This window comes from Gallinula chloropus (genome assembly GCF_964237585.1).
Source record: "Gallinula chloropus genome assembly, chromosome: 2".
NCBI lineage: Eukaryota > Metazoa > Chordata > Aves > Gruiformes > Rallidae > Gallinula > Gallinula chloropus.
This window is the reverse complement of record NC_140086.1, coordinates 142,722,623-142,743,785: the sequence shown is the minus strand read 5'-3', so window position 1 is coordinate 142,743,785 and position 21,163 is coordinate 142,722,623. Positions and strand designations below refer to the sequence as shown.

The 21,163-nt window shown below is 36.3% G+C and overlaps 1 protein-coding gene across 1 annotated transcript in view; it reads right to left on the bottom strand.

Moving 5' to 3' along the window:
• Positions 1-21,163, bottom strand: part of MALRD1 (MAM and LDL receptor class A domain containing 1) — a gene marked incomplete at its 5' end in the record, with an annotated part of 247,426 nt that overhangs the window by 185,571 nt on the left and 40,692 nt on the right. Inside the window, 7 exons of the mRNA XM_084260684.1 lie at positions 2,575-2,987; positions 4,681-5,048; positions 6,205-6,310; positions 6,447-6,629; positions 14,452-14,551; positions 15,365-15,532; positions 20,487-20,596. Coding sequence (XP_084116810.1) covers positions 2,575-2,987; positions 4,681-5,048; positions 6,205-6,310; positions 6,447-6,629; positions 14,452-14,551; positions 15,365-15,532; positions 20,487-20,596 — 1,448 coding nt within the window. The remainder of the gene's footprint in view (positions 1-2,574; positions 2,988-4,680; positions 5,049-6,204; positions 6,311-6,446; positions 6,630-14,451; positions 14,552-15,364; positions 15,533-20,486; positions 20,597-21,163) is intronic.

Below are 21,163 nucleotides of genomic sequence, written 5' to 3'. Positions count from 1 at the left end.
GTAGAAAGATCCAGGAAGATCTTCGGGAAAAGAGGGAAAAATATGAGCTTTGGAAGAAGGGGCAGGTGTCTTGGGGCAACTATAGGAATTTAGTTAGATCATGTAGAGAGAAAGTCAGAAGGGCTAAAGCTGAAATGGAACTCAGACTGACCAGTTCTGTAAAAGATAATAAAAAGTCCTTCTATAGTTATATTAACAGTAAAAGGAGGGGCAAGGAGAATCTCCAGCCCTTATTAGATGCAGAGGGAACATTAGTGACAAGAGATGAGGACAAAGCTGAGGTCCTTAATTCCTTCTTTACCTGTCTTTAGTAGTAAAGATGGATATTCCCTGAGTACTCATCCTCAGGAACTGGCTGACAGAGAGGGGAAGAATAACAAACCTCCCATGGTTCAGGAGGAAATGATTAGCAACCTACTTGGCCAGTTATATACCCACAAGTCAATGGGGCCAGATGGGATTCACCCAATGGTGCTGCGAGAGCTGTCAGATGTGCTTGTCAACCCCCTTTCCATCATCTATCAGCAACCCTGGCAGACAGAAAGTTCCACTCGACTGGAGGCTGGCAGATGTGACACCCATATATAAGAACGGCCGGCAGGAGGATCCTCCTGAAGGGAGGTTGTAGCGAGGTGGGCGATGGTCTTTTCAGCCAGGTGACAGGAGATAGAACAAGGGGAAATGGCATGAAGCTGTGCCAGGGCAGGTTTAGATTGGATATTAGAAAAAAAAAATTACTGAAAATTTGTCAGGGCCTGGAACAGACAGCCCAGGGATGTGGTTGAGTCACCTTCCCTGGATGTGTTCAAAAAAAGGGTAGACTAGCTACTTAGGGATATGGTTTAGCTTAGGATGGGATTGGTTGGACTTGATGATCTTCAAAGGTCTTTTCCAACCTTGTGATTCTGTGATTCTGTGAATTCTGTCTCGTTCTTAAGTGAATCTATACACTTCCATTGAGCCATGGAGTTGACTTACAAACTTTAACCCTGTGGTGTGGAAACTTGAACCACTAATGGAGTACACAACATAGTAAATGTAGATGCTACAACTTTAATACTGTTACCCAGTCAGCCCAAAACTAACTGAGGCTGTAATGGTACCCATCTCAGCAGGAATACAGCTTCACAAAAAATGTGGTAAGAGAGTCTGAAAACCTTTCACCATCTACGTCTTTAGTCTTGGGAATATTCAAACACTATGAACTTAGAAGGTGATATTAGCATTTCACAACTTCTTTGGAACACAATAACAACATATTCCCTTCAAAATTTCTGAGGTTTGAGGGGTTGTAGATTGTGACACAGCAAACTCCATTAAGAGAAATGCAATACACAATAATGAATATCATTTCTTCAGTACAATCTATCAAGTGATACCTTACACCTACTGCCCCTCAAAAATGACTATGAAAAAAAGCCCAAACAAAACCATATAAAGAATACAAGATATTTGCATTCTTTTTACAGAACTGGGGAAGTACAATAGAAAGCCCCACAACACTAGGGGCTTTTTTACGAAGTAATAAAAATATTTTCAGTTACACAACAGTCCTTTCAAAACCTCAGGAGGTCAAATGTAGGACACATGGGTTTACAGTTCTTTAGATAAACTATCAGATACAGGATTTGTTTTTTGTTTTTTTTTTTTTTTTTTTACTTGGGGAAAAAAGAAAAAAAAAAAAAAACACACACCAAAAATGGATTTGTTAGTATCATGTTGGTATTCCTTTACATTTCTACAAAGGGTCTTGATGAAAAATAAGAACTGTCCTTCCAAGTAATATTAAGGTCTTTTCCTCCGAAGAAGATAGAACCTCTGTCTACCTAAAAGTAACCTTTTGAGAAATAAATGTGGGATAACCTAAAACAAAGATTGAATTATATCAGAATTAAAAGGAAGGCATTTCTTTTTATAATAGTTTGGGTGTTTTTCTAAATGAATTTTATGACCCGTTGGCAGTCAAGTGAACTAATGTTTCTATCAAAACCAAAATTTTATCAAGTCAACCAGAATAAATAGATCATATATAGCAAAAGGTAAAAAACATGAACAATATTAAAAAGGCGAGAAAATAAATCTAGTTTTGTAGCCATCACTTACTATTATGACATTTTTCTCCAAATTCTATTTGATTTTTGACCTAGCCTTGCTCCCAAGTGTTTTGAATGGATTTTTTTCTGACATTATACGTTGAAAGACTGACATATAGCTCTGGAAAAGTAAGGCATAGAAAAGGATATTCGTTGAATAACCCTTTATCATGAATGAATCAAAGTCTTGCCAAAGTGTTCTGTAGCACATTCAGACAAAAACAGCATCTACTTTAAATACCCCATGTTCCAATTCAATACATTATAATCGTGTTTTAGGGGGAAAATACCATGTAAAACAAATATTTCAGAAATATTTCCTCACCAAAAAAAATCCCAAACAAAACAACCACCCTAGAAATGTATTTCAAAGTCAATGTGATCAGACAGTTACAAATAGCTTTGAGATTGCAGTCATTTTTATACTCACAGTGTTTAACAAGGCAGCAAATAAGCACTTTGCAACCTAGAAGGATCATACCTGAAATGGTTTAGAGCTGCTGATGTAGAGTGTCTGTCTGATCCATCTGTTTCCTTGATTTCCAAACTTATACCACAGCAGCCATCCCTTGGTATTACTCACAGTTCTCTGAAAGACTGACAGCTTGTAAACTTGCTTTCCAAACATATGATAATGGAAGCGGAAAATGCAGGTTCCATTGCCAGAAGGGTTGAAGACAGGACTAAGTAAAATTGCTTTATCTTGGAACAGGTGTGGCTCAGAGGATTCCATGTAGAGGTAGTGTCCCCTGGCTGTGCCTGTTGTGTGATCCTTCAATGGACCTGTATTAACTGTGGGGGTTGGACCCTGTATTCTGATCCAGTCAAAGTCATCCTCAAAGTCCTGCTCCCAATTGCATAGCCCATTTTCAAAGTTACACTGTAGGTCAGGGTCTGAAAAGTAAACAGAACAGATTGTCAAGTGAAAGCCATATCAAAAGGTGTTCATACTTCAATATACTTCTGTTAACTTTCTGACATAATGAAAAAAATATTGTTGTTTCCTTTAAAAAATTGTTTCCAGCATAGATAAAAACACACAACTCCTTGCAAAAATTCTCCTCTGAAGAATAGCTATACACCTGCCCAGACAAACCAAGACCAAAACCAACCAATCAAAACAAATCAATCAACCAACCAAAACAACCCACCAGCAAAAAGCTTTACTTAATTACCTTTTCTTTCTATATATATATATAACAAGCTTTACATAATTAATTTGTTGAATAAACAGAACTATGAAGAACATTTTATTATCCATATTATTCAATGTATGTATTTTTGTAATTTAAGCATGGAAAGTTCTTTAACTGGAATTTAACTGACTAAAGGATTTAAAACAGGTTAATTGGATGAAATAAACAACAGGTTATAGTTTGGTGGTATCTGCAATAAATGACCTAGTATGTTTTTGCATGAAAGAAATAGTGCTAAAAATGGGTTGTGTTTTAGATATTTATTATCATCAAGAATAGTAGCTTGATAGCTTTTTCAAAGCTAAATTCAAGAGTCTCATTTATAACACAATGCACTTTATTATTTGACACCAAGGTAAAATATATCGATTAGACAAATTACTTTTAATATAAAAAAAATAGGTGTTTCAGAGGTGGAAAACTTTCATTTTATCTTTGCATCTGCTCTTCATAAACATTAACTGACATAATAGCCAATTTTATTTTTTTAAATTAAGCTGTTGGGTTTTATGATGTTTAATACTGCAAGTCATATAGTACTTTCTCACTATAGCCCTCAAAATGGGTTATAAAAGATAGACATTTTACAAGTGGGAAAACTGAGACAGGCTGGAGAGCCTTCACTTTCTTTTAAATTCAGATCAGTTTTAAGTTAATATTCAGCAAATATCAGTGTAGGCTTGTATCCCCTCAAGCATGCAAGGTGTCCCCTGTTACTAAAACTCATTGTGATTTGCATAATTTAGTTACCACAGGATGTGATAAAGCAACTGCTAGTTAATTTTATTTTATATTAATGTTCTTGAGTTCTTAAAATGATGAATGCATGCTCTGGGGAGAAAATCATCAACAGCACCTTTCAGCACAGCAAGGTGAAAGTCAAAAATGTGAACAACCCATAGCTTTCTTCAGATTTTACAAGTTCTCTCTTTGGAAGGGACAATTACTCCCAGCATGATTAATATCTTCCAGTACGGATATTTTAACATTTTCTAGGTATAAAATGTTATAGGTTATACATTCCTCTCAGTCCATATACATCCTCCACTGTACATCCATCAGTGTAATCTAAGACATCATGTTAACCCAAATCAACTGGCAGACTGTGAATTCTCTCTTTTAAAATAAACTTGTAATACACATGTGTGTTTTACAAAAGCTAAAGAAATATGAGTTGTTTGAATAAAGGAGATTGAAGTAAATTTACCCTCAGTTCTAACTCATCATAGTGCATTCAAGTTAAAAATTTTCAGAGTCTGTTGCATCAGTAACTCTACTGAATTGGATCATCACTGACTGTAACAGTACTGTGCTTTTTTACTCCAGGGATGAACTGTTTTTCAAGTAAGTTTTGGGTTGATATGAAGTAAGCAATGATGCAAAGTACTTACTACAGTTGTCTTCATCTGATCCATCCCCACAGTCATCCACAAGATCACAGACCAATAAACTGTCAATACATGCTTTTGTGTCTCTGCACCAGAAATGATTAGGACCTTCACAACTTAATGCTGGAGGTGGAAGAGCACAATTTTCAAATACAATATCATCAATTGCTGAGACGCCGTCATAAAAACCCAGACTGATTTTATCAAGTGATAACTGGAAAGGATGTGAAAGGCGTCCAAGCTGAATGACTGCCTTCAACCATTGATTTCCCTCATTGTAATATGCCCTCCAAAGGACAGTATGCTGTTTCAGCCCATCCACAAACAATTGCATCTCTGCTGCTCCAACTGACTGCCCGTAATTGTAATACCTAAAATGACAGAAAAAGTTAAAGGTGCAAATGATGAGAATGAAGCACATCAGGTATAATGGTATTTCTGTCATTGCTCCGTGAAATATAGGAAGTCCATAGTGCCTATTTCCAGTTTAGCTTTAATTCAATCCACTTTCTGTATGATGGCAGAGTTTTCTGACTAAGGCTCATTTCAAAAATTGAAGATTATGAAACAAGGAGCATATTTTGTTAAATTACAGCCATCAGCTGATGCTTTCATATTAAACAATGAACACTACCCACTCAGCTGCATAATAACTTAATTCAATACATAATTATAAAGTTTCAAAAAGGAAAAACAGAATGCTTACTGAATGCAAAAGCATATCTATCTCTGTTAGTTGTTAACATTGCATTTTTACAGCATTTTTGAAGTCTCAAAACCATTTAAAAATCATATATACTCAGGTCAGCAATCATACAACAGAACTGGGAACAGAACTAGAAACAAAACCAAAAAATGTAGTTTCCAGACCTATACTCTATCTTTGATTTTTAAAAAAAATCATCTTTCTATGGCAAATGTATTTTATATTACTGCATTTTATAATATCAAAGTCAGGCCAAACATTTATTTAAACAATAGCACTACTTTTGACCTTAGTAAGCAAATTTTCAGTTTACATTTCCTGTCCCTTTTTGACAAGACTGCACAAAAACTGAGACAATAGCTGAAAGGGTTTGGGGCGGGGGGGGGGAGTTCTGTTTATATAAAAGGATTGGAAGGAAAGGTCCAAGTCTTGTACTGCAGATTTTACTTAATTTGTGACACTGTAGGTACTCAAGGAGCTACTAGGTTTTTTGAGAGTTTCCTGTAAACAGAATTACACAACATTTTCAAAGTTACTTAGCCAAAGCAGAAATATCAGCAAAACAACTTTGGTATTTGTCTGTGTATATGCAGACACAATCCTTTCATATAACTTCGCTCAAAACTTCACAGCAAAGTAAGCCCATGTTTTAGTTCTGTTCTCCAAGTACAAAATATTTCTGTATAGTGTTCACAATGAAGACTATAAGATTGAAGAATAAGAAGAAATACTTCATTGGAAGGTGTGTCTACTGCAAACTATAACCTTAAGTCCAAGAAAAGCAATGGGAGATGTTCCACGACCTTTAAATTGTTACATACCAAAAGGAAAATGTGCAGTTTGATCCGCTTTGCCGGAACTTTGGGCTTCGTAACCGAGCTAGTTGTGAGATGCTGCTGCTGTTTTTCAGAATGAACATAAAATGACCTATCAAAATGAAACAGAAAACAACTTTGTAGCCTGAAGGAAGAAAGTGTTTCTAAAGCATGTGTTACCTCCATTTAAAATCTGGTTAAAGGGCAGAAATATCTATTCCACTTCTTCTAGGCCTGGATTGTCTTACCTTCAGATGTATTGTAGGTGTGGTCCCGTGGAGGAGCTTGTTGCTGAAAAGCAGGTGCAAGAGCACTACTGGAACTTCTTACCCAGTCAAATTCATCTGCATTTGCAGTTTCAATCCAACCACAGTTCCCCTTTTCAAAGTCACATACAGCAGCTGAAATGAAGGAACATTTTACCTTTATCTCTGTACACGGCATTACCAAACAGCTTTGCACTGTGAAAAGCAGATACATCACTGATATCCTAGAAAGAAGTCTAGGAAGAAGCTTGGGGAGGCAGAGTTCAGGTTGGGGTATTTGTTTTATATCAGCTAGGTAAAACAGCAGTCCCAAAGAACAACCAAAACATTGCTGTATGCATTTTATTCAGTAAAAGAAATCCTTCCCTCTTAAGGCACTACAGCCAAAGCACACAAAGCCAGTGAGGAGGTGCTGAGAACAGGCCACAGGGTCCTGATGTTACAGAGCACACAAAGCAGCAACAAGCCTTCTGAAAGCCCGTTTAGGGAATCTATGTTGGAGCCAGAAACCAAATCCCTTATTTCCTGAATCTCAGCAAGTGTGCTAATCATAACAACACACTTCCTCTAGTTATAATAGGAATCAAGTTAAATATCAGGCATTGTGGAGAAACTATGATATTTGCAAAAGGAAGAAATCTCTGAAATATAAACTGAGTTGTAGGACTTGCAAAGATTCAGAATCTTACCGGGCAGGGAAAAGGAAATATGTGAGTGCAAACAAAATTATCAACATGACATCTAACCTAAATATTGTTCCCCAAATAACTTTACTGTTACATGAAATTGCTACAATTTCATTTTCTAAATAATTCTATGAAGATAATCTTCATTGTACAACTGATTTTGGTGGCAGTATGTTCGGTGCAGTGAGGCAGATACGCAATTGTCTAACTAAATTCAGCTTCATAACAGCATTTTTAAGTGAAATGGTGTCCAAAAATGTTGATTTATTTGATCTGACATTTTCTGGAAATCTCTTGGTTGTATCATTTGTAAATCCTTCTCAGGTTCAGAATATGAGTGATTATAGTGTATTGATGTGGGAAATAGTCCTAAAATAATAAAAGCCTCCAAAATAAATTACATTTTATTGACATTGTCATTGGAAATTTAGCAGATTGGGTCCAAATCTATCCTCCAATAAAAAATGATAATGAAGTCTGAAGATAATTAAATTTCTTAAATACGGTAACCTGATGAATTAGGATGTTGGATACCCAGCTCTGGGTAAAGTAAAATAATAGAAAGTTAGGCAGTCTTTAACAATCAAGTGCTTGGCTTTATACATCTATCAGAATGTTCCTGAAGTGGAAAGTTCCTGTTTTTATTGAGTTAAACAAAAATAAGATCTAATAGTCATTATTGAGGCCATCTTGTTATCTACCCCATGGTTTCTTTGTCTCTGGAGCTCATTCAATATTTGTTGTCACAGTGCATAATTTACAAGAAAATAGATAGGCATAACTATAAAACAAGAGATACTTTTTTTCCCAAAAAATTTGCTGACAGAAGTAGAAAAGTTAGCTTCAAGGCTTCCAGGTTCTATAGAAATTCTGAAACTCTGTGTGCTCGCCAACAGACAAATGTTCTTGCTCTTTCCTCAATCCTCTTCCTTGTACAGCCTATTTTCTCCTGTTACCTGTTCTACAACAGCTCGCACCACCCCTTATCTCTGTTCTCATATGAAGAGAAAGTTGGAAATCCTCAGTCTTTCCTCATCCAGGCTTTGTCTCTTTGCCTGGCATTATCTCAGGACAGCTCCTTGCCAGGTCCATTCATGCTGTCACAGTTCTCTGCCACTTACTGCCACACTTTATACTGATCCCTCAAAAGGCATCACTACTCCACATCCATATTCATCCTTTAGTCCCAACTCTTCCACCTTCAGCTTCTAGAAATTGATCATAATCTAGTTGCCTGTGATTTCAGTCTCAGGTCCCTTCACTAATTTACAAGCCAACCATCTCTTCATTCCCTGAAGTAAAACCCTGTGAGCTGGGTGTTGTTCCTGGCCTCGCCTTTAAAAACATTTCCCTGGCTGAAATGAAGGAGTAGCAATCACGTGAGACAGGCATTTAGGCATGCGAGATTTTGACTGAGAAATTTTTGAAGAGTTACCTTGTAACCACTGCAGAAGTTTTAAACTTCGGCAAGATCAGTAATGCATAATAAGGGAGATGTTTCTCATACTACTAAGGAAATTATTATTACTTATATAAAGGTAACCATTAGAAACCCAACGATGCTTACAGCTAAAAAATTATGCCACAAAAGTAATTTTAAGCAACAATTCACATATCATTCTTTTTATTTGCCTTCTACATCAAATGAAGCTACATAAAATTTTGTACTAACATATAAATTATGTCCAGTTTATGAATTACTTCATTAAAGAGTAACCTGACCATGTTTATGGATGCATTAGATTATAGAGATAGAGATAACAACTATTGAATACATATTTCATTTATAAAAACTTAAATAAAAACAGAATTACGTGTGTTATATTTTTATCCAGATGTAAATTTTCATATGTATTCTATATATAAATGCATATAATTATTCCTGATAATACACACCATAAGTAGACAGAAAGAAAAGCAGAACACAAAAGACAGAACACAGAGTACAAATTGCCAAACATCAGACAGAACACCAGGAGCACGTTCATGCTACCAGACTGCAAGAGCACGTTCATGCTACCAGACTGATCTCCAATCTGATCTTATTCCCGACGCCGCCATCATCATCATTTTTAGGATGGAAAAGTAAACATTTCAACTCCACCAAATGCATTGGATGTAGATCTTAGAAATTGTACTATACATACATTTTTCAGAGCACAAACACACAATGTGATAGGTATGTCAGGTCATGACTGTAAATTTGCAGCTTGAAAAAGGTAGTTGCTTTTCTCTTCTACTTTAATGTATGTCAGTCATGTATAATAGCTTTATAGCCACAGTAAATTCTTCAGTTGTAGAACAAAACCTGTTAGCTAAGTCAGGAGTAGTGTCAATCAAGAAAGAGAACATTTAATAGTTTATATTTTAGATTGTTTTTACTTTTCTCAACTGATCCAAATAAATTGGAATGATTTTTTCAGTCTGGGATACATATGATTGTAGAACGCAACTAGAAACCTGGAAGAAAGAACAATCTCAACACGTCTCAGGACCAAGATCACATATGTGATTCTAAGACAAAAGACAAAGCCATCAGAGCAAAGAGATTCAAACTGATAGTCCTGCATATAAAAAGAAGTGACAAAGACCATTTCTGGTAAGAACTGGGAATTCAGAAACCTACACTGAGATAAGAAAGACACTCCAAGAAGAGGACATCAACTCAATTCTTCAGGTCCTGACAGAAAGAAGCAGGCAAATTAAGAGATGACTCAAGGATTGATGCAGTGAGACAAAAGAATTGCATGGAGACCTTGCTTGTTCAGTGGACGTGGTGGACCCAAGCATCTAAGCAAATCATCTTGCTGGAATATAAAATAAAAATATTTAAATTTAAAATATTTCAAAATATATACAGACAATAACCAGATTTTGTTAAGGAGCACACAGTCACCGGCAAATGCAGAATCATGGAAAAAATTGTTAATATTGATGAAAGGAACAAAGTAGTAGTACGTGGTGAAGTCAAGAAAATATCTGTGCTTAGCCAAGATAAGAAATTAGGAAAAGCGACTGAGAAAAATGAAATGCTTACATTCAATCACATGAATATCTACAACAAAACCTATAAAGTACATTGTAGAATGTACAAGAACAGATTTAACCGCAGTTGCACCTTGCTTATGGCATCTTGTCATGACTGGAATACCATGATAAGATGGAATGATACCATGATATCATTCCATCTCATCATGATATCATGATACCATGATAAGAAGGAAGATGGTGAAATACCACTGTGGAAGAATTATAAGAAATATTCTAGTGCTGTTGACTACCAGACTAACATGCTGAAATGACAGATTATTGCTTGGAAACTGACAGGTCTGACAAACTACTTGCAGAGATATTTGTGTAGCTATGTTCTGCTTCCCATGCTGCAAGATACAGCACTGACACACACTGAGCAAACTCAGAGGTACAACAATTACAGCAAAGATTTTTATCTTTGTGGCAAAGATCACCTAAAATATAATGGCTCCAAAGATGAACTAACCTTTTGCATGACATTGTTAATGTGCAGTAGAGGAAAGTGAGACTTGGATGTAATAAAAGTTTCTTCTTATATAATTAGAGAATAAAAGAAAAATATTAAAACAAAAGAAGAAGAAAAGAAAAAAAAAGAGAAAATGAGTCGCCAGATGGGAAGCTTGAGATTAAGGATAATTTAGGAATGCTTAAACACCTCAGTGTACATTTATCTTCACTTTATATATAAAGATGAAATGAGTTGAATAGCTAAAAGGAAGGGTGTTTTGAAAATTAATTACCACATTTGAAATTAAAACAGTAGACTTTAGTTTTCTTGATTTAAAGTTACCAGTTCACTATTATCTCAGAGCAGTGAAAGAGATGTTGCATGAAACTAAATGTACTTATAATGGTTTTTATTTAAACTACTGATTTGGAAGTGTTACTTTTTGGTCAGAGAAAATCCCAGTACCTGAGTTTAAGGGTAATGGGAGAGCAATCCAGACAGACAATCATGACCCAATAATACATAGGATGTTTAAGCATATTTTGAAGAAAAGTACAAAAACCATAAGTAAATAAAAAAGGGATAGTGCATAGTGTGTAATGTGAACGTTAATGTAAGTAACATGGGCAGGGAGGGAGTACAGTGCAATAAGCAGAAGCAGTAGACACTGCTTGTTTTTGTACTGTAGAGGAGATCAAACACTGAAACAGATAGCTCCAAGTGGTTATGTAGTCTTCATCCTATGAGATATGCAGAATCCAACCTTGTAAGGTCCTGGACACTGTGCTCTGGTGGACCCTGCTTTAAGCAGGAGGGTTGAACTGGATGGTCTTCAGAGGTCCCTTGCAACATCAAATATTCTATAGTAACAGCAGCACTTCTTCCCCATCTTCACTCTGGCTCACAAGAGGAAAGACATTCTGCCTAGTGAACACCTGATAGTTATTTCTGGCTTTAGCTAAGAAAAAGGTTACCTAATTAAAAGAATGAAGTTTCCTAACTTAAAGCTCTGTATATTTCAGATACAAATCTTTCTAAACAGCTAAAGCACTGGACACCAGTACTCTAGCCAAGAAAGGCTGGATACTAAAACTGTAGAGATATTGTGTGACTATAAATAGGAGATACAATGATTTCTTTCATCTGCTAAAAATTGAATAGAACTTTTTTTAATTTGAGAAACACCTCTCAAATTTCCTAACAAAAAGTGTAAAGTATATACATGGATTTTGGATTGCAGTGATGTTTGTGAAGAAGCTTATGCTCTGTGGTGAAAAACACAGCACAGTCAGAAAATACTGGATGGATTTTCTCTACAATACTGCTGCTATTTGTGAGATTGCTAGAAGTCATCATGTTCTATTTTCAAAAAAAAACAACCGCGCTAAATATTGTTTATGGCAACTCACTTTGAAAATCCATCATGGCTTTTATAGCATAGTTGATAGTTCAGTGCAAAAACAAGAGACTCATTTTCAAAAATGGAAAGGAAAATCACGATTGCTTATGCAGAGCAGGTAATTGAATTAATGAAAACGGCCCTGAAACATTTCCAAGCTCTCTCCTAACTGCATACTGGAGAGGGATTCTGAGATGTACCACCTCCCTCTATTTTCCCACGTTACTTTCCATGCAAAGAAAACCCAGTCATTTAGCCCAGACAGGAATCACAACACATTGAAACAGAAAATGGTGACACAGTCTAAATTATATTTATGACCACGTTCCTGCACAAAGGGTTTTTACCAGCCTAGGTATGGTATCTTCACATTAAGTATATAAAACACACAATTTTCACATGGGTCTATGACCACTGTATTTTACTATTTTTAGTCTCATTGTTTCTCAGGTCTGATTTTAGGAAGATCTACCCTTTAAAAAGAAGCGTCTTACACAGTGATGACACAGAAGTTCCAAATTTGTAAAATGTAATATATTTTCCTCACATTTTAGTGTGAGGGCACATGTGCAAAAGTGTGTGCAGAACTTCTGTTCAGTTTATTTATAATGATTTCCTGAAGCAGCTTCCAGTATTTTACAGATTAATATTTTATTCAATATAACAGGGTGTCTGATATTTAGGATCTTAAGACTTATGAAATACTGCAATTTAAGCAACACTTCCTACTAAATAATTAATGACCTTTTTTTTTCTGGTTTTAATGTTAGCAGGGAAATAGTTGCTACAGAAAATAAATTGGGGAAGAAATCCGAATAGAATCAAATCAAAGTAACTATTTCTCAAGAGCCTTTACTGTTATTTAAATTACACATTTATGAATTCATGAAAGCCTGGCAAGCAGAACAAACAAACTTGGTCATGGGAGCCTAAGAGTCTAGATTTTTAAAATTTTCACTTACGGCACTTGGCTTCATCATGGTTATTTGAACAGTCAGGTGTAAAATCGCAAAATTTGTCAGATGAAATACACTGTCCATTCCCACATGAAAATAATCCCAGTGGACAGTAAAAGGGTGAAGAATTAGCATCTGAAAATTCTGTTTCCCCTTAAAAATAAGAAAAGAAAATATGAATAAACCCATATATAGAGAGAATTCAGAGAATTACTTTTTGTCTTTGAATTTAGTAATGTACATGGCACACAGAACATAGTATCACCTAAGTGAGCTACATTATATCACAACAGACAAGAAACACAGCTGATACTGATGTCTGATGTTCTTAAACTGTACGCTCTTCTCCACAATATTCAAACATTTGTGAAAAATTATCAAAATCCCCTGTTGCTGTGTACAACTATCTATTTGCCCTGCAGTCAGGCACAGGTCCTTCTTAAAAACATTTCTGCTGTAGCAGTGGCTTCTCTGCATTCAGTTCACAAAGTTCCAAGAAGCCAAAAATTTGATGCTGTACCACTACTGGCTTTCACGTCAAACTCTACACTACAAAATACACCCAATCTTAATGAATGGGGAAACAAAAAGCCAAAGACTACTGGGTTTTTCCTCAGTAGATTTCTTGAAAGAGAGCAAGTGAGAGGAATGACAAGCAATATTTTTTTTGTTGCTGTTGTTTAACTTAGCTTATTTTGATACTGCTACTGCTATTCAGACAGAGCTATTTTTGTAAAAAAAGTCTTCTTTTATAAAAATACTGTCTTTGTGACTCCTGGGTAAATGGAGAAGTTGTAGGCAAAATAATTTAAGTAAATTAAGCTACCATCCATCAGACTGCATATAGGGATCAGAGAAGCTTTAAAAACACAACACTGAATTTTTCTATTATGCCTTTAAATTTTCCATTAAAGAAGAAATTCAGGTATCTGGTGGGTATAACCCATCAGAATTACCACCGGTTCCGTATATGCCCATGCCATTTTAGAAAAGTAGTCATTAATATTTGAGAGGACCAGCAGCAGCAGTTTGACAGAAGGTTACAGTTATTTTATATTTATGTCCATTTACACTTCAAGATTACAGAGTGCAGGTAAGCAAGCAAGCTTAGTGCGCACTGACTGCATGCGAGCTATTTGACAGTAATGATGGGGGCACCCTCTTGCTGTACAGATAATGCACTAGAATTTGCTCTTCAATGGAAGGTGTAGGTGGGCAGGTACTGCATAGTAAGTACTATCTGGAAATTCCCACCACGGTTTACTTTGCAGAACTAGTACAAACTATAAGTACACAGGCTGTCTCCATTATAGATGATTACAGCAGATGGACTTTTTCCTCAGATTATCCCCTACTTTTTAAAAGCTAACTTCAAGCTGTCGGTCGAATAATGATTTTACATAACAGACATTGGGGATGATGTATTGAAAACCACAGAACTTGCCTTCACTGTGTTGGCTGACACCTGGAACTGATTTATTCATAACTCCACATTCCTCTGTTATACTGATGTCATCAACAGCAACATTAGCATTTTCTGTAAGAATGGTAGCTCGTAAAATAATCTGTAAAGACAAAGAAATAACTTAGCTCTTAAAGGTGACATGGTAAAAAGACATATATCTATGCCTTTATAATATTCTGTGTGTGCTCAGTAAGTAAATACCAGGGTTGTCAAATATGATGGTGTACAACGCTATTTGTCTACATCAATAATATGCCTGCTGAAGTCAACAACAGTAAGGACTGTAAGGATGCATTTGAATATAGAGGGAAATATTCAGAAGATCATAAAAGGTCGTAAAGTTCAGTCATAACTTACCAATAATGAGAACTGAGTGCCTTTTCTTTTAGAGCATTTTATAAATGAGACATAAAATGAAGAGACTGTAACTGGAATTTTGATTTACTGAATTTTGCTTTAATTTTAGTTGCTGATCCTCCTAACAGATCCTTTCTAAATGTTAGTAAAGTGTAGCGACCCGAGATTATGCAATAATAAAATTAAACTTGAAAACTGCTAATACTTTCTGAGATCGGTGCTGCAAGTTAAGGTATCTAGACATCTCCTGCCTTTAGCCAATATAATTAGGCCCTCACTCTGATAAGCAGTTTTTATATCAAATTCATTTTTAAAAGCTGCTGCACCATTTCTACTGTGTTTTTATTAAAAACCACTTGTCTAATGTATACAATACTGAAATGATGGTGTTGCTATTTAATGGCTATGTCTGCTGAAAGAGCTGAATGAAATTCTTTTTATATGAGCATCAAAGAATATAAATTCTGGTTCTATATGTAGTTATAAAAGTAAGTTAATTCAAAAGGCCAAGTTAGAGTAACCCTTAGAATGTAATGTAAATGTAATTTTTAATTACCTGAAAAGGTAAGTCCTCAGCTGCACTTTCTACAGGTATATTCACTTTTGTCCACTGCATCTCAGGCAATCCAGAAATGTCACGCAATTTTTCCAAACTTCCACCCAAAGCAGTTCTCTTAAAGACAGAAAGCTGGGAATCCTGAGATAACCGGTACCAAAATCTTACCTGTTGAAACAGTTTTTAATGAAAACTTTGAAAACTAAATCATCATGCTGTGATTAATGCTGCCAATACCTAGTCATATACATGCATTGTAACACAGAATGACATGACAGGTCTACATACAGCTTTGTCATAAAAGAAAGATAAATAAAACTACGGCATATTGAGGGCCAGTAAAGACAAAACCATTAATAAAAGTAAAACGTACTTTTTAAACAGTTTTAACTTTTATCTATCAAATGATGCAGATGGACTGATATGACCTGTTATCAGCGAAGGCAGCGGGCCTGCCAGCAGCCTGACTCTCCTCACAGAAGACATAGGCCCTGACAATATCTTTGTGTTCCCGTAAGACAGGAAAGTTACTCATGGTGAGAGGTTTTTGGTAATCACATTCACAAAACATGGCAGCCTTGAAGACAGGGATACAGACTGCCCTAAACCCAGAAGGAGTTGTGGGAAGGTATATGGGAGTAAGTGAACATGTCAAGAACCATCCATAATAAATGGTCAACACAGCAGGTGTGCAGATACTGTTAGACATCAAAGGTAAACTAACAATGTTTAGCTAAAAGATATGCTTATCAGAACTCGTTATAATTACTAACCAATCAGTTTGGTGTGAACAGTGTGTGCAACCAGTTAGCAGTTTTTTAGTTTGCCATGTTTGCAGTAACAGATGTATATTATCTGCGTGATTTTGCTCAATAAATGGCTTCACCTGAATTCATATCGAATTGCTTGTTGCCCATCACCAATCTCCACAGCCTGTCTTAACTCTTTTTAGCTTAGTAAGGATTTAGAAACTTCTCAGATTGTTTTTATTTGCAAATGCTGATTATTAAACAGCTTCATAAGTATATTAATCTCAGAAGTGCAGCAATTGAGGTACTTTATAGGAAAGAAATCTTATGATCTATTTCTAGAATCATAACAAATGAAAATTATCTGAAGACAGACGTTTAAAATCTATCAGTCTACTGAAAAAATTGAGTTAACCAATATATGGAAAGAAAAAACAATGACCCTAGGTGGATGAGGCTAGAAAAAACCGCTTGTCATGGAGAAAAGATCAGAAAACAGTGAGGACCCCAGTTTACTATGCCTTCCCTGTGATAGGGAGTAAACCAGATGCCTTTTTTTAAATTATTTTTCATTCTTCTTTTGTAATACAACAAAAATTCAGCTGAAGACTGCAGGGGTTAAATAAGATTTTCAGAAACATTTTTTTTTCTTCTCCCTGAGCCCTTCCTGCTTCTTCATGTAGTGAAAGACTAAAACTGCAGTCTCTTTACTTCCCTGCAAAAGACTTGATAATACTTGAATCTTTTTTAAGGTAAAATAAGAGCTGTACAAACGAGCGGTACCCATTTCTCTACTCGTCTTCACATGATCTTACACTTGGATCATCACACTACAGAGAGAAAGTTTGCTCTTATTTTTTTATGTTATATCAGATTTTTAACAGAGTTAAAGAATACAGACAATTTTAGGGTAGCAGCTAAATGAAACATATTTTTCTGCAAGATGCTAACATATATGAGAAAACCCATCTTTAGCCTCAGGACAAACAGATGCACATTAGCCAGCTTTCAGTTAGACACGGGACAATTAAAGTCTTTTATTTGAGCAAGACAGATGACACATTGTGCTGTACAGATCATGGAAAAACATTATATTAGGTATTGTAAGATGCAAAATAGGCGTAGGGTAGTGGTGTAATTTTTACTTAATTTAATTTGTGCAAATTAACACAAATTTCTAATCAGTAGCTTGGCTACTGAGGAACAAGAAAAAAGAGAAAAAATAACACTTCACAACAAACTTGAGCAAACATGTTTCCTCCCCCTTCTCCAGGAATTTCAGTCTAACAGCTTGCTCCCTTCCTACCCTTAATTTCCCTACTTTTCACCAGGTTACACTCAGTCTGGCCTATTTCCTCTGGTGAGGCAAGAGGTAGAGCAGCAAGTTGGGCACGTGAGTAACAGTTAAGCATGTAAGTAGCTGTTTCTTTTTGTTGCTCCCTACATGTTCCGCTCCTCTGTTCATTGCTTCCTAGTCTTCCCTGCTTCAGCTCAGGGCTTGGCAGGCCATAGTCTATCTGGGGTGTCCCCACTACAACATGTGTCACCCACAAAGCATGAACTACCTCTTTCTGTGGGTAAGACTTCAGCTGTGTCCCCTTACACAGCCGTCATCCTTGTTTGCCCCTAAGAGATCTCTTCTTCTCTCTCTCCCTTCCTTCCTTTCTTCCTAGTCTAAGAGTCCACCTGAGAACAGTCTTTTCTTCAATAAATTAGAACGTTATCTGTCACTGTTAAAGCCAAGGAAACTTGGCTTTGAGTGTGCAAAGGAAACTGAAGAACAGGATGAATGAATTTTAGAACTACTTACATTCAAATCATTGACTAATAACTGAAAATTGTCATGCATGTGGATTCACTACCTTTAATTTCTGGTCCTAAACAGGCAAATAGGCCAAAGACACAATATTTGGTATAGGTGAAGGAGGGTTTCATTTTACTTGTGTTACACAGCCCAAGATAGACAGTAGTTAGGAAATATTCTTGTTACAACACACTGTTTAATATCTGCTGGCTCCACTGATGGATTTGATCTCTGGATTTCCCAGTGTTTCTTTTTTTACCCAATCATGAGCTCATGTATTACATAAATAGATTCAAGACTTATTAATAAATTTAAATAATTTCATGTAATTTTTTTCCCACCAGAAAGCTTAAGGAATAAAAACACATTTCAAAATGAGCTGTTTGATGAACTACACTCTAAACAATCTAGATATAAAGTTTATGTTTATCAAACAGATGGTTTAATTATGTAAGAAATAAAATTACCCTTCCTCTCCATGTCTACATATTCTACTTTACAATGACTACTGTGTCTATTGAAGAGACATAATTGGAGAGCTAGGACTAGAAATTTCCTTTTACAACTCCAAAAACTTGAGCTAAATGAAGGTGTTTTTTAGCTAGCTGATGTCTACAGAAAGAGTCAGCTACAAGAAGCTGCAGAAACAAGTTACAGCTAAGCTTCAATTAGTCAGTAAGGCACAATATAAGACTGCTATCCCTCAACTCCAATTTCCTTTTTTTTCTTGTTGTATTTTTATAAACAGCTGGAGCCAAAAAATGTGTAAAGCTATTAATAAACATAGATCTCTTTATGTAGATCCTTTTATCCCCTCAGCGGGACATCCAACAGAGGGAAACGTCTCACATTTATACGCAGAGAGCATAACACACTGATACACATCCTAATGAGCAACGCTACTCCTTGCTCTTTCCCAGAAATAAAAGTCTGCAGGGAAAATGTGGCAGAAAGCCAAGCTTCCAGTCTTCAAACATTCTCTTTTCAGACATGTATAACTGGAGAAGAACTTGCCCTAGGTTTTTTTTAATCTGGGAACTCTAAATACATTCAATAAATGCATACTCAACATTGACATAGTGTATTTTCTGGCTTTGAACTAGAGAAATGTATGTGAATCCCTGCTGTATTTGTAGTTATTTTGAATGCAAACCAGATTCTGCAATAGATCTAACCAGAATGATTCATTGATTCACATTCCATTTGTGTCCAGTTCACCTTAAAGGATTTGAAGATAAATTAATCTGAAGTTTAAAGATACTTATCTACTCAGTATCAAAGTCTACAAAAGAGATACCGAACTGCCCAAGTGAAAAACACTGTGTGTACAAAGGCTGTTGGTTTCCCAGGAGTAATGCAACATGCAAGGCTCCAGTGGGATGCTGAGAGGCCTTCTGTGTTCTCTGCAGCAGCATTTTGCTTGACTTCATTCTGCATCTATTTTATTTCTGATTCTTTACAACACAGAGAAGCCATGTGAAGAACCCAAAGTGCATTAAAGAGAGTGCATTAAAGAGTGCAAGGTTCTGTTCCTAAATTCTTTTAAGAGGTTTCTATGCCTCAGCTTCAGGTTGAAACTATTCCCAAACTCATCAATGTGCACAGTCCAAATCAGCTATAGTCTCAAGTAAAACAGATTTATCTAAGTCAAACCTTGTTTTAGGTCCCTTATACTAGGAAAAAAACTAAGAAGTCTAGAGTCTAGTCCCTTACACTAGAAAAAAACTAAGAAGCCAAAAAGATAAACAGTTAGGAAGGTTTTCTTCTATAATGTTTTAAGTAATATATATATTCAATGTATTTCTTCAAGTTCTGTTTTAAGAATAGGTATTTTGTTTAAAGTTCCAACATTGTAGTTATAAAACTGTATTTCTATTTTTTAGCTTTCCTGATCCATTCATTCCAGGTACCTAACACAAGAGAGTTAACAAAAAAAGCACTTCAAGGTAAACTCTCAAGTACTGTGCTGATAAGCCCAAAAAGCATCATCCTCAAACCATCAAGTAAAATTTAGTACACATCTGGAGCATGGTAGCTAATTCTCTGGTCACACCAACACAGTTAGTCTGTATAGCTTCCCTGCCAAGAGCTTGGAGATGGAAAATAGATGATCTTTAAAGTCCCTTCCAACCCAAACCAGTCGGTCATTCTATGATTCAGACCACAGGTCTCCTGTTACATGACAGTAGATGTGTATTTCCTGCCTACAGACAACATATTTCTTTGCCAGCTTTTGCTCAAAAGTCAGGCTGTGAGGTGACATGGCTCTGAAGTTGTAGTCTGACTGTTTCTCACAGTATACAAAAACCTGAAGCACAGCCTTAAATCCAAGTCACCTGGTGGATGCTCTAGAAAGACTAATAATCAGATCTAAAAATTTGGCAGTAAAGCAGTAAGAAGCCTGCTACATCTCCCTCCTCCCAAAGAAATAAGTCTGTAACTCCTTCCACTGGTATTGAAATGGAACCAGTTTTGCTGCAGCAACACTTACAGCACGAAAAACACCGTATCTGCCCATCAGGTGAGTGATAGCTTGCAAAGGTGGGGACAGTTAATATCAAACTGTTACCTGACAGCTGGAGAGCCCAGGGGACAGCTTGACAAGGAAAGGGCTCCCCAGATGAGACATAGCCATCTTTGTGTTCATCTGATGTGAGCCACTGAAGTAAATGAATGATTCTGTAAACAAAAATTAAAAAAATATGAGAAATGTGTCATGCTCCAGTAGCAAACAGCTACCTCAGTATGTCCTCTGTGAGGCACCTAAAGCTTATTCACAAATGTAAACAAATGAAGCAGCATTGCTGTCAGTTCAGTCTCTGTGGATAATGAGATGGGTCTTGTAACAAGCTGCAACAACCAGTGTCTATGTAGGCAAAGACAAAATAGAATTGCTAAATGCTCCTACCTCTTTCCTCTGCAGTAAAATTAACACAACTGAGTCCAAACATGAGGAAAGAGGGACAAGAGATGAAGGGTGTTTGGGTAGCCATTGATAATGATACCTTGTTGTCATGCCTGCAAGCACTTAAACCTGAGGATGTAAATACAGAGCCCTGCAAAGTGAGTTTAGATGTTGTTTCTGTGGGGATTTATTGTGCAGACCCACTGGATGTATTCTTTATCTGCTCTCCTCAGGCAAAAGCCTTAAGACCTCCATCCTCCACTCACTAAAACTACTTCCCATCACCTTCGCACAGTGCCTTTGCTCTCTGCACAGGCTGGGGAGAGCAAAGGGACTGCAGG